Below are 15,328 nucleotides of genomic sequence, written 5' to 3' on the forward strand. Positions count from 1 at the left end.
TTTCTTTGGATACTCTGTCAGATTAAGGAAGTTTCATTTTATTCTTGGCTTGCTAAATATTTTCATAATGAATGAATGTTGAATTTTATCAAGTACTTTTCTGCAACTCATGATTACATGATTTGCCTCCATTTCTCTGTTACTGAGCTCAATTACAATGACGTTTTAAAACAATTTGTTAAGAACCACTGCGTTCCTGTAGTAAACCCCATTTGGTTGTGATGTTTTCTCCTTTTTATATATCATTGTATTGGTTGCCAATATTTTGATTAAGATTTTTGCAACTATTAGAGAGAGTGGTCTGTAATTTTCCTTCCTTGTAATGTCTTTGACAAGTTTTGGTATCAAGTTGGGATCTGTTTCTTTTTTGTCTGTTTTTGGAAGAGTTTATAGTAATATATGTCTATACTGTAATAAAGTTTACTTCTTTATTGATAATTAGTATCTTTTTTTCCTTGATGATTTTGCTTGGAAGTTACTAACTTTATCTTCAAAGAAGTTTTTTTTGTTGTTGTTCGTTTGTGTTTTTTTGGCTGCGCCACTGTGGCTTGTGGGATCTTAGTTTCCCTACCAGGGATCGAACCCACACCCCCACATTGGAAGCACAGAGTCTTAACCACTGGACTGCCAGGGAAGTCCTGAAGAACAGTTTTTGACTGTTGAGTTTTTCTGTTTTATTGATAACTTTGCCCTTTTGTTTTCTTCCTAATTCTTTTTTTAATCAAAGGTTAATTGACTGTTATTTTTCTAGCTTCTTGAGCTAGAAGCTTAGATCACTAATTTTCTGCCTTTTTTATTTTTGATATTTTTATTTATGTGTCCCTGTAAGCACCCACAGGTTTTAATATGATTTTATTATCATTCAGTTTAGAATGCTTTCTAATGCTTTCTAGTTATTGTAGTTTTTTCTTCATCCAGTGGATTATTTAGATGTGCATTGCTTCACTTCAAATAAGTGGAAGAATATTAAGTTTTTTTTCTTTATTGTGGTAAAAAAACAAATAACCTAAAATTTACTATCTTAACCATTTTATCTGAGGTGTGTATATGTGTATGTGTGGTATGTTATTGATGTCTAATTCATATTCAATGTAGCTTGAGAAGATACTCTGAATGATTTTAATCCTTTGATATTTATTGAGGCTTGCTTTATAATCAAGCCTATAGTCAATTTTGGTAATATTTTATATATACTTGAAAAGGATGCATATTCTCTTGCTGGGTACAGTGTTCTGTGTATGTCAGTTACGTTGGATTTTTAATTCTATTGCTTAGCTCTCCTGTATATGTAATGATTTTTCGCTGTTTTTAAAAAATCAGCTTAGAGATGTGCTCAAGTTTCAGACAATTATTGTGGAATTTGTTTAGCCTGTCAGTTTTTGCTATATGTATTTTGAAGTTATGTTGTTGCATGCACTCAATTTAGAATTCTTGTATCTTCTTGATGGCTCAATCCTTTTATAATTATAAAACATCCTTTTTTATCTCCTGGAATGTATCATTAGGATCTATTTTGTCTGGTATGGTGTAGCTACATCCGCTTTCTTTTACATGTCTCTTGTAAAAAGTAGCATATAGTTTTCTTTTTCATACTTATTTTTTTGATTGGATTATTTAGTTCTTTTACATTTAATGTAACTACTTATATGGTTGAGTTTTTCACTGTACCATCATACTCTTTTTTCCTCTGACCCATCTTTTATATTCCTGTTTTTCACCTTTATTTTTTCTTCTTTCTGTGTGTTCCAAATCTCAGAGGAACTCACAGTGTAAATATGGAGTGGCAAATATAATTAAGAAATTACAGTACTTTTTTTTTTTTTTTGGCCCTGCTGTGCAACATGTGGGATCTTAGTTTCCTGACTAGGGATCGAACCCATGCCCCCTGCATTAGGACTGCATTAGGACTGTGGAGTCTTAACCACAGGACCGCCAGGGAAGTCCCTACAGTGCATTTTAGTAATGCTATATATAGGGCACTAGCAAGCACTGAGAAGTATTTATGTCTTATCTGAGTTTAGGAATTGTCTCCTGGAGGATATAACTCCTGTGTTGGAATTTTGAAGGAAGTTAGAAGTTAGTGAGGTGAAGAAAAAGAAGGGTGAATTTGTCGGGTAGATCACTAGATAACTTGGGAGGTATTGTGGAACTTGTATGCCCTAAGGAACTTAAACTTTATCCTCTAAACAGTGTGGAGTCAGTTGAAGATTGCCAGTTATCATGTTCATGTTTGTATTTTAGATGGATTATCTTGGTGGCAGTTAGTGAGTGAATTTTTTTGGAAGGTGGGAAGGTGGTTAAACTGGCGTAAGAGAGACCAATGAGGCTATTAAAATACTGCAAATAGGAGATTGACAAGGGGATGGAGAAACAGGAGTGGATTTAAGAATTACCTAGGAAGAAAACATTTTATGTGGGGGATGGAGAGGGAGGGTCAAGGTGACTGAAATGTGCCTGAGTGAATGGAAGATTAAAATGAATTGGTACCATTAAATGATTTATCTCTGGTTTTAAGCAGTTTTATTATGAGGTGCCTTGGTGTAGTTTTCTTCATGTTTCTTTGGCTTGGGCTTGTTGAGCTTCTTGGATCTTGAGTTTATAGGTTTTCATCAAATTTGGAAAACTTTTGACAATCATTTCTTTAAAAATGTTTCTGTTCTCTTTTTTTCCTTTCTTTGAGGACTCAAATTTTATATGTAATCTCTCAGTTAATGGTTGCTCTTCTCTCTCTCTCTTTGATAATTCTTTTTTTCCTCTGTATTTTGTTTTGCATAGTTTATATTCCTATGTCTTCAAGTTTGCTGAATTGTTTTTTCCACTACCTAACCTAGTGTTAAATCCTAAGTGTGTTTTCCCTTCATACATCTTGAGAAGTTTGATTTGGGTCTTTTTTATGTCTTCAATGACTCTGCTTAATTCTTTGTTGTAAGAATACAACACGCTTTTTTTTGGAATACAGTTTTAACACCTGCTAATTCTAACATCTGTGTCAGTTCTGGTTGGTTTCAATTAATTGACCCCCCCCCTCACCCCCCATTGTGGGTTGTAATGTTTTCTGCCCCTTTTGCATGCCTGATAATCTTTTTCTTTTTGGCCGCCTCACCCAGCTTGTGAGATCTTAGTTCCCAGACCAGGGATTGAAACTGCGCCCTTGGCAATGAGAGCGCAGAGTCCTAACCTCTGGACTGCGAGGGATTTCCCCATGCCAAATACTCTTTAATTGGATATTAGACATTGTGAATTTTACCTTGTTAGGCACGCGATAGTTTTTTTAGTTCTTTGGGAATAGTTTGCATCTTTGGGTCTTGCTTTCAGGATTTGCTAGGTGGTACCAGTGCAGCAGCATAGTCTAGGGCTCATCTATAACATAGATGTTGTCTTAATTATTAACTTTTATGATCTCATCATGAATTATTTTTCTGACTTGTGTTCAAATTTAAATATGTAGTTATCTACATATTTGATAAGAGCTTAGTTTGTGTCAGGAACTGTTGGAAGTACTTTTGTGTATATTAAGTCATTAATTCTCATAAAAACCTGTAAAGCAGATTCTAATGTGCTGGTATTAAACATGAGATGAATGAAGCACATACATGTAAGTGACTTGCTAAAGTCACTCAGCTTACAGATAACACAGCTAGAATTTATAGTCAAGCAGTCTTGCTCTGTAGCTCATCCTCTGAACTGGTACTATTGTAAATACTTGACAAACAGTGCAGGATAAACCCTGTGAAAAGGAGCTCTATGAGATTTGTAGTAGTTTTGTTCCCCCTCCGTTGAGGTGGAATTTTATATTTCTATTATATATCTAGTATAGTACACATGCCTAGCATATGCCTAATATATTTTTTAATGTGTGTTTCAGAAGGCTGAGGCACCTTGAATTAATTGTTGGTTTATATATGAGGTGGGAACCATCCAAGAGCAAAAAGCATTATCCATACATCTTTAAAGTCAGAAATCTCCATCAAGAGATCATTAGGATAAGCCGAACAAATTGGGTTTATTACTCCTTCCTTAAGGAAGACTTAATTCCATGGGGAATGGTGGGGCTCTCAGTATGTGGGTGTCAGAAAGGACTTTGTATAAGATTTGAATTTGGTGATTTGGGAGAGGGTTCAGGGAAGCAAGGCTTTCCTCTGGAAAAGGAAACTATGACTGTGTGGGTAACTTATCTTACCTAGAGGACTGGAGGAATGAAGCAGGACCAAAGCTGTTCCTGGAAAAGGAACGGCAGTCCCTCACATTAGCCAGAATAGGGGAGTGTTTGGTCATTTTTGTGGTTTGGAAAAAATGCATAGTTTTGTCTTTGTTCAGACATGATTACAGAGTGACTTTGTTTTTGTCTTGATGCATCATGGTCACAGAGTGGCCTCATCTGATATTGATGTTCTATGAAATTGCTTATGTTCAACAGAATCTCCAGGCCTTGCTGTACGTGCCAGGTCAGTTTCTAGCCCCTTTCGTTTTTCTCACTATTTTTTCACATATAAACTAGATTGATTACAGGAAAAAAAAAGTGAGAAAACATATATAAGCCAAATGAGAAAAGTTTAAACTACTTAGAAATAAGAAAACAGGAGACAAGACTTAAACTACCTAATATTTTATTGGATATCCTTGCAGACATTTTAATCCTTATTTATACATAAACTACTTTTGTAAATGAAGTTATTCATATATTTATATTTTTGCTCCAGGGGTTTATTGTGACTATCATTTCATTGCAAATATGTGGCTGTTTTGTGCAACAGAGTATGTTAGGGTTAGTGTCATTGGAGTTGTGACTCTATGTTATACTTATAAATGTCTATATAGTATTCAGTAATCTTATCCAGTAATGTTATCCATTTCTAGCCTTTTTAAGTGCATATGTCTTTATATGTATGTTTCTGCATGTACACATAAATGTACAATATAGTGCGCACAATTAAAGAAATTTATTATTACAGGCAAGAGTGAAAGAATGAATTTGTTATAAGCTAGATCAAGAAGACAAGCTAGTGTTTAAGTATTAAGTCCTTACTATTTTTTAGGAGGATGTAGAAAACATAGATTTCACTCCTGGCTTTTGATGAGTGTAGAATGTCTTTCATTACCAGCATTTCAGAATGTTAGTTTCTCAAACTTTATTACAATAATTGAAATACTTCATCTCTACATGACATCTGGAGGAGTTACAGAATAATATGTGTGAGTTGTTATGGCATTTTAATAGGAAACAACATGCTTTCAACATAGATTTTAATAAAATGATTGGAGTTTAGTTTAAGGGCATATGCTTCTTGTCAGTGTCTCCCTCCATACCATCTTTTTGAAATCTAGGTAGGAAGCAAAGTTTGTATGTCTCTGCGTACCCAAAAAACATAGATATTCAAAGGTGAATAAGGATACATAAATACTTTCTTTCAAATTTCAACTTAAGACCTAAAGCCTTTTCAGATGTCATTTATCATTACAATAATCTTATAAAAAACAGAAACGTTTACCTTCTTTCTCAGGCATTAGTTAAATGTGTATACATTTAAAACTTATTCTTTGTCCATTATTCCTGTTCTTTTCCAGTTGTCTTTGGAAAAATGTCCTTAACGCTTACTTTCACTTTTACCTTTTATCCCTTTATTCCACTGAGAGTCTTCAAAACCTGTGAGTTATAATTGGGTAAATAGAAAGCTAGTTTTAGTGTCACATTAGTGTAGAGGAAAATGAAAGCTACAATTTTGAATAGACTTAGAGAACTAATATTGCTAATCATCTGTTTACTTTTTTTTTTTTTTTTTTGCGGTACGCGGGCATCTCACTGCTGTGGCCTCTCCCGCTGCGGAGCGCAAGCTCCGGACGCGCAGGCTCAGCGGCCATGGCTCACGGGCCCAGCCACTCCGCGGCATGTGGGATCTTCCCGGACCGGGGCACGAACCTGTGTCTCCTGCATCGGCAGGCGGACTCTCAACAACTGTGCCACAAGCGAAGCCCTATTTTTTAATATACCATTGTACTCAAATCTAAAAAAGGACTTTAAGTACTTAAAACTGTTCAAGAGTCCCCAAACTCCCTTTTAGAAAATATCTGAGAAATCTCTATCTTCTCTATCTATCTGTATCTCTATCTAATTAAGGTTGTGCTACTTTTTTTTTTAACTGTAGCATTCAAGTTTAAATTATTATAACCTGAATACTTAAAACAATTTTAAATGCATATTATGCTAAGTAATCTTTGGAAATAACATTTAAAGTTGAGTTTTTTATAAATTGGAGATATACCATAATATAAATTATGGTATATTATATTTGTATATTTAAACTTATGAACATTATTAAAGACTTTTATATCATATACTATATACATATATCATATACTATGCAAGAGAGCCACTTCCCTGTCTTCAGAATCTTGCCAATCTATTAGATATAGGAGAGTGAGAATGTGTGTATTGTACAACACAACATAGTAAACAGTGGTATTCCGTTTTGTTTAAATCTAGAATTAAAATTATAGACATGTTAGGCAAAATTGTATTCAAAAGTTATATTAAGTAGATATTTTCTTTCAATTAGTATTTAATGATTTTCAAGTTATCTCCTATTCCTTCCTTAAAAGTAAATAATTGTTTTTCCCCCATTTTTTCTTTTTTTTGGGCAGCTTTTCACAGATGGAATCACAAACAAACTTATTGGCTGTTATGTGGGTAATACAATGGAAGACGTAGTCCTGGTGCGAATTTATGGCAATAAGACTGAGTTGTTAGTCGATCGAGATGAGGAAGTGAAGAGTTTCCGAGTGTTGCAGGCTCACGGCTGCGCACCACAACTCTACTGTACCTTCAATAATGGACTGTGCTATGAATTTATACAGGGAGAAGCATTGGATCCAAAGCATGTCTGCAACCCCGCCATTTTCAGGTACATTGCTTTTCCTAAATAATTTGTCCTTTTGAAAAATAAGAGTATTAAGTGCACTAAGGGAATGTTTTTTAAAACTGCCTTTTCTTTCTTTGGGCAACTATTTGGTTAATTTAGAAACTTTCTTTTGTTCAAGTTTTGTTTTATTTTTGCTGAAGAAAAAACATTCCTTTTTTCTGAATTCTCATAGTTAACTCTTTGCAAAAAAAAAAGGACTGCGAGAGGTTTTGGATTAGCCTGTCGCAGAAGGTCAAGGCTTCTCAATTTTTTAAAGTAGTGCTTGAATCAAAGCATTACACATTTCGTATTACTAAGTTTCGTTACTCAGCTGCTCATAGTTCCAGAGTTCTTGCTTACCTTACTATGAGTCTTAATTCTGTTAACACGTCTTTGTTACTCTTTAAACTTAAAAATTATTTAATTCAAAGTATTATGTTTTCTATAAGAATAATGTCTTGCATATGCTCGATCATTTTCCTAAAATTGTTAAAATTTTCTTTTGAGCTTGATTTGAAAACAGCAAGTTCATCATAGTTTAAATCAAAAGTTCTCAAACATTTCGGTCTCAAGACCCTTTTTACAACTCTTAAAAGGTTATTGAGGACCCAAAGAGCTTTTGTTTATGTGAATTATATTTATCAGTGTTGACTATGTTAGAAATTAGAACACAAAGTTTTTAGAATGAAAGATTATCAAGTGCACCTTCTTTTAGCTGTCAGTCAACATGATGACATCATCATACCCACTTCATGTAGCTTCTCAAAACTGTACTGTACACTTGTTAGAAAATGAGAGTGAAAAAGGTAAATAATACTTTATGAAAATAGTTTTAACCTCACAAACTTCCTGAAAGGGTCTTGAGCCATAGATCAAAATCCACAGTATTCTCTTGCTTTGGCTTCTTCAGACGTAGCTACTTGCCTATATTATGATTATAATAAAGAGTATCTACTTTGAATATAAAAGACATTGGATTATATTTATGTTTAATGTAGTCTAGGGAAGGAAAAATGATTCAGTCAGCTGCTCTACTAGTAATTTACAGTCTGTGACAGACAATAACCTTGGGGAAAAAATAAGCTAAATAGTATACACAGAGGAACAGAAAAGGTTTTCAAAAAAAGTACAAATAATTTACTGTGGTATAGTTGGGAAATTAGGCAGTGTTTAACTGAGGTAACATTTGAATTGGACTTTAAAGGATGAGGCAGAGCATGGAGGAGTCTGAGGGAGATGATAGGTAAAGACGAATAGCATCAGGCTAATACTTAACTAGTAATTCAACTTATGGAAGTTTATCATGATCTTTTTTATTTGAACTTTTGTGTAGCAATCAAATATTGCAGAGACTTTAAATTTTTTTTTAATTCAAATTAAGGTGTTTAGGAATTTTCTCATCAAGTATTTCTCTAAAACTTGCCTTTTGCTGGGAATACTGGCTGAAGTATAATTAAAGCCACTCAGCAACAGACATAATGGAAGAAATGCAATTCAAAATGAGTTATTACTCACTTATCAAGAAGCATAACTAAAAAACACCAACTTCCAGTGCTGAGGGTATTGTAGTGAAACTGGTACACTGTGAGTTGCAAGTAAAATTGGTAATGTTCTCTTTCAGAAATAAATAGGGCATTATATAGTAAGTCATAAAAGAAAGACATGCTTGATTGTGTCATAACTCATATTTAGATATAACTAAGGTACATCAGTACAAATAAGTGTTATGTTACTATTGAATATTGTCTAAAGCATGCAAGATGTCTGATGCAGGACTAAGAGGAAAAAAATCAGCTTACTAGTTGAACTGTGGCCTACAATCAGGAAATAATTTGCTTATGTGAAAACTCAAAGGGAGTTTGTAAAAAAGAAATAAATTCTGTTGGGATGGTAGCATTAGGGATTTTTTTTTTCCAGTTTCAAAAAAATGCCTGTTATTATAATTTTTAAAAGCTTCCAAGGGAGGAGCAATTAGTGAGTATTAGTGGGTGTTTGAGGAGATTCTGTGCAGCCTTGAGATTTTCAAACATTTGGCTTTATTGAGTATGGAATTTAAAGTAGCATTTGCCTTGATGTTAGTGCAGTAAAACCTTATCTTATTGAGATTAGGTAGAAGAAGGACCAATCTATGATAGTGAAAATCAGAAATCTTTATTTTTTATTACCTTGTTTTTTCTCTGTTGTATATAAAATTTACTAATAGAAAACAATTGAATTGCTCTAATCATGTCTTTTTAAGAACTGTATTCTTTCTTATGACCATTTAATTAATTTAGTTAACATTTTATTTTTAATTGTGATAAAATACACATAACAAAATTTACCATTGTAATCATTTTTTAAGTATACAGTTCCATAGTGTTAAGTACATTCACATTGTTGTGCAACCAATCTCCACAGTTCTTTTCGTCTTGCAAAACTAAAATTTTATATCCATTAAACAACAACTTCCCATTCTCCCCTACCCCCAGCCTTGGCAACCATCTTACTTTCTATCTGTGTGAATTTGACAGCTCTAGGTACCTTATGTAAGTGGAATCATACTTTTTTGTCTTTTTGTGATTGGCTTATTTCACTTTGCATAATGTCTTCAGGGTTCATCCACGTAGTGTATGTCAGAATTTCCTTCCTTTTTAAGGCTGAGTAATATTCCATTGTATATGTAGGCCATGTTTTGTTTACTCAATCCATAGATGGACATTTGGGTTACTTCTGTTGATACTTTTTCACTATTGTGAATAATGCTGTTATGAACATGGGTGTGCAAATAAATACCTTTTTGAGACCCTGTTTTCAATTCTTTTGGGTATATAATCAGAAGTGGAATTGCTGGATCATATGGTCATTCTATTTTTAATATTTTTAGGAACTGCCTTACTGTTTCCCATAGTGGCTGCACCAATTTACGTTCCCACCAACAGTGCACAAGGGTTTCAGTTTCTCCATATCCTTGCCAACACTTATTATTTTGTTTTTTTTGATAGTAGCCATCCTAATTGCAAGGAGGTGGTATCTCTGTGGTTTTGATTTCTATTTCCCTAATGATTAGTCACGTTTAACATCTTTTCTTATGCTTCTTGGCCATTTGTGTATCTTCTTGGGGGAAATGTCAATTCAAGTCCTCTTCCAATTTTCTAATGGGACTTTTTTGTTGTTGTCTAGATGTAAGAGTACTTTATGTATTCTGGATATTAACTCGGTATCACATATATGACTTACAAATACTTAATTCCATGGGTTGCCTTTTCACTCTTGTTGATTTTGTCCGTTGATGCACAGTTCTAAATTTTGATATATGTAGTCCAGTTTATCTGTTTTTATTTTTATCGTCTGTGCTATTGGTGTCATATGCAAGAAATTGTTACCAAGTTCTGTGTCATGAAGCTTTTCTCCTATGTTTTCTTCTAAGAGTTTTATAGTTTTAGCTCTTACATTTATATTTTTGATCCACTTTGAGTTAATTTTTATGTATGATTTAAGGAAAGGATTAAGGAACGTCTTTCTTTTACATGTGGATATCCTGTTTTTCCAGCACCAGCTGTCGAAAAGACTGTCCTTTGCCATTGAATGGTTTTGGCATCCTTATTGAAAATCATTTGATCATAAATTGGAGGGTTTATTTTGGAGCTGTCTATTCCATTGGTCTGTATGTCTGAGGCTATGCCAGTGCCACTCTGTTTTGATAACTGTAGCTTTGTAATAAGTTTTGAAATCAGGAAGTGTGAGACTTCCAATTTTATTCTTTCTCCAGCTTGTTTATCTCTTTGGGGTTCCTTAAAATTACATTTGAATTTTAGGGTGGATGTTTTTCTATTTATGTAAAAAATGCTATTGCAATTTTGATAGGGATTGTATTGAATTGAAAGATCACTTTGGGTAGTATTGACATCTTAGCAATGTTAAGTCTTCCAGTCCACAAACATGGGATGTCTTTCCATTTATTTCTGTTTTTAATTTTTTTCAGCAACATTTTGTAGTTTTAAGTATAGAAATCTTTTACCTCGTTGGTTAAGTTTATTCCTAAGTATTTTATTCTTTTTGTTGCTATCGTAAATGGAATTGTTTTCTTAATTTCCTTTTTGTATTGTTCATCGATAATGTAGAACTGCAGTGTATTTTATGTGTTGATTTTGTGTTCTACAACTTTGGTGAATTCATTTACTAGTAAAAACCATAAATTTTCCTAACAAAGCCGTCCTTCACAAATTGCGTATTTTGTTCAACACCAATTTATCAAAAATTTTAGATGAGTATGGAACTTGTAAGTAGGACTTATTTAATTTTAAATTCTCTTAGCAAAGCCTAGTTTTTAAGTATGTAGCTGCTATGCTTGCAATTGAACTATACTTGTTATTTCCATGAGGATATTTGTGTAATAGATTTTCTTCCTTTTCTTGTTAATTTTGCTACAGAAAAGATACACTGGTAGTTCTGAGACCTGTAGAAATTGACTTGAATCCTAGATTTTGCAAAACAGGCTTATTATACAAGATATGTTTTGTTAAAGAACAGGCAGTGTTTCAAATGGATGGTCATTTTGTTTTTCTATAGCTAGGCATTAATTTTGGCACAGTTCTTATTATATGAGATTTTTTAAAATCCAGGATAAATTTTAATCCACCAGAGAAAACCTCTAATAGTGGTAGAATCCTATGGTAAGTTTCTAAATGTATCCTGAGTCTGATTCTTATTCATCAAATATCTGTTAAGTACCTCTTCTTAGTGCTGAATGCTAGGATAGAAGAATAAGGCATGGTCTTTGCCCCTTGTATGATAGCTTAGTGACAGTATTTATCAGTAGTATTGATAAAGCAATCTCAACTACTATTATTATTTGCTGCTATTTTTTTTAATTACATAGGAAGATGCTACAAAATATTTTAAACACTATTCTGAATATATTTTTACCTATTATATAAGCATGATGTTATCATTTAACATTAACTTTGTCCCTTATATAATCAAATTCTATTATAACAGTGTGCCTGTTATAATAAGGTTATATATAGATAAGGTTAATATATCTATAATTTACTTTAGAAGATACTAATCATTAGCTCTTAAGTTTTGGTATAGTTTTTTTGCAAATATTAATTTTGCTATTGTATGGTGGCTGTTAATATTTTAGTTTGTTTTCCATTTGAGTAGGTATATATCACGTTATGCAGAAATGTTTTTAAAATTGTATATAAAATAATTTTTATAATTTCACTTGTAATTTCAGAAATTTGTTCAAAGGAGAAAATATGTGATAATTTTTGATAAAATCAAATTTGGAAAACTTGCTTTTCACTCCATAGTTTATATATATTTAACATTTCTATTATACCTAGTAGGAAATTGGTATGAAATGGGAAGTTAGTCTACAGAATCTTTGTATATGAATATGAATGTGAAATTCCTGTTGTCATTATTGAGCTTAAATCTCTAAATTGAGTAAATGTTTATGTAAATTTTTTTCTGGTATTCAAGGGCGTATCATGTTAGATTTGAAGGATAGCTTTAAGATTATGCCAGTAATTTGATTTTCCTTGTAAGAAATCTGAGACTCAGAGAAATGAAATGATTTGCTTAAGTTTAGACTTAAAATACAAGAGCAAAGTCAGAAGAAAACCCAACTAATTCTGTGCAGTGTTCCTGCAGTATATTATAGTAGAAAGGCCTTGGCCTTTGCATCACATCATCAGTTCAAATCCTGGCTCAGCTCCAGTTAGCCACCTTTCTGCCAGAAAAGCCAAGACAATCAAAATTAGTAGGTGCTTTTTCTTGTAGCAGCTATTCATGTTCAACAGATTCCATTAACGTGTAAGAACCCCTTGGAGTTGTGGCCATTTTGAAGTATTTACCTTAGAATTGTCATTCCAGTCACTCCTAGCTAAATAACTTATATTTGGACAACTTCTGAGACTACATTTTGTGTTTTGCAAATCAGGGTCTCATACAAACTCTGGGGTAAAACTATAAAAAATAGACATTATTATTTATTTTTAAAACAGCAAATAAAATTTTTTGATATTAAATACCTGTTCAAATATGTGACCCTTCTTCTGAATCACTGGTCTCATTTGTTGAGTAAACATTTCTAGGTCATAATGTTCTGTTGATATAGATTGCCCTTGAGTTTTATGTAACATGGATTACCTTTCTTCAGGCCTTTTGTCCCAATTCCCCTCCTTAAAGTTTTAAAACCAGTTTTTACTGGCTTCAGATATATATGTGTCACACACACATATACATCTCTGTATGTATATGTGTGTTTGTGTGTATATATGTGTATATTTGTACTCTCCTTTGTTTTGATTTTATTATCACTTGGTTTTTTCATGAAGGTTCCTGATGCTTAAAGTACTACATGTTCATTTGGGCCTAGCTTTTTATGCAAATACTATATGAGAGATTGATATAAAAATAGATTTTTTTCCCTATATTCTTATAGAGTATATGGTCTTGGGGAAGATCATTTAAGCAATAATTATTTAATTTATATAAAAATGTTTATTTGGTAATTTCAGAGGTATGGACCAAAACACACCTACCTAAAAAGATCACAGATTTTAATATTTTGGTGATGCATTAGGATTCTTTTTTCCCCCCAAAATAAGATTTATTCTTCACATGGTTGCATGCTCAATTATATTTTATTCTCAAATTAGCCAAATTTTCCATTTTAGACAAGAATACAGTGCCTTAAAGGCAAAAGATATTCTCAGATATGATATCTATGTCTCTCCTTTCACATAACTTCAGCATCCATAGAATCCTAACTTAATCATCAAAATAAAGGCCGAAAGCAAATTTTACTCAATTACAGTGAAACCTCATCATACTTATTTTCCAGAGTAGAAAACAAAGAAAAAATATTGAATGCATCAGACACTATACTTGGCAGCAGTTTTAGGCTGAGGAGCTTGCTGATTGTGATCTACATGTAAACTTTAAGCTTCAGAATAACAATATAAGCAGGTTTCTCTTTAAAAATTTAGGTGGGTTAAAGAACTGCATTACAAATATTTTATTACTTATTTTAAATTCAGTAATAAAATCCAGTGGTACTCTGAAGACAAGAGAAACTCACCAATTTCTGTACCTGGGTACATGAGAGAATCAGTAGGGTAACAGCTAATTCAGTTACAGCTTTGGGTATCAAAGATTTGCCAGGGCTATGTCCTATAGACCTCTTTTTGTTGCATCAAGTTCTGTCAGACCAGTAACAGTTTTGTGTTCCTTACAGGCATTGAGCATTTTCCCCTACTGTGAAATATTTTTCAGATCATGAAACATCAAATGAGATGTGGTCAGCTGAATTACAATCATCCAGACTGAAAGATGAAGAATATTAGTCAATCTATTGGTTCTTTAATGCTGTGTTCTTTCAAACAAAACATCAAATATTTCTTGTAGTAGAACTGAAACTCACTTGCAGTAATGCCTAAACACTTCTGAGATGCATTAGGACTTATTGAGAATAATAATTTGAAAATTCAGACTGACTGAAAGAAGAAGGAATTTGTCGATTCATATATTTGAGAATACTAAGTTCAAGCATGGGTCGATCCAGGGGCTCTAATAGTGCCATTAGGAATATCACTGTCTGTTTTGTTGTGAATTACCTTTTTTTTCTGGCAGACTTTTCTAAGGAGTGACAGTTATGATTCTTAGCAGTTACAGGCTTATCTAATCAATTTGCAGTGTGGGGAGTGTGTCCCTCCTTTTCTGATTGCCTCAACCAAAGTCAGTAGCTTCAACCAAAGTCTTGGGATCAAATCTTTTTGACCTAGCTTAGGTAATATGCCCTGAACCCATCATTCTGGCCTGAAGGATGGAATGCTCTGGGCAAGTCTGTGTCATCTCTTCGCTCCTAAAGTTAGTGGTGCTGGTGGGATAGGGAGTTAGGATTGAGATGAGCTCTGACTGAACCAAAAGTGAACTAAAAGTGAGGGGGATGGAAGTTTCTCCAAAGGAAAGTCAGGACTCTTGTTAAAAACTAGATAGATGAGAATATTCACTGTAGTATAAAAATATGATAAAACTGTGTTATTTAATCACAGATTGGTGAAGGATTACTACAATGATAGATTCCCTGTGTACTTAGTTAAGTGGTTTTTGTGCATTAGTCATCTGGGAAGCTTTTAAAATATCTTGACGCCCTGGCTGCACCCTAAACCAATTAATTTCTCAGGGTAATACCCAGTCCTCTGTATTTTTTTCTTTCTTTCTTTTTTTTTTTTTTTAAGTTTCCAAAGATTGATTTTAGTACATAGCCAGGCTAATGTTTGTTCAGATAACTTGTTAACACAGTTATAGGAATTAACTCACTGAACCTATTTATCTGCCCGCTTACCTTTTTACTTTAGTCCCTTTTGCCCTTTAACCTCAGTGACTTCAAAAGCAGAATTGGAGCGTTATATCAGTGCCTCTCAAATTATACAGTG

At 33.3% G+C, this 15,328-nt stretch overlaps 1 protein-coding gene across 1 annotated transcript in view; it reads left to right on the forward strand.

Annotated features, from left to right (window-relative positions):
* Positions 1-15,328, forward strand: part of ETNK1 (ethanolamine kinase 1) — a 68,428-nt gene that overhangs the window by 18,901 nt on the left and 34,199 nt on the right. Inside the window, exon 2 of the mRNA XM_059082190.2 lies at positions 6,640-6,899. Within this exon, the coding sequence (XP_058938173.1) occupies positions 6,640-6,899 (260 nt within the window). The remainder of the gene's footprint in view (positions 1-6,639; positions 6,900-15,328) is intronic.

The sequence above is a fragment of the Kogia breviceps genome, chromosome 12 (assembly GCF_026419965.1).
Source record: "Kogia breviceps isolate mKogBre1 chromosome 12, mKogBre1 haplotype 1, whole genome shotgun sequence".
Classification (NCBI taxonomy): domain Eukaryota; kingdom Metazoa; phylum Chordata; class Mammalia; order Artiodactyla; family Physeteridae; genus Kogia; species Kogia breviceps.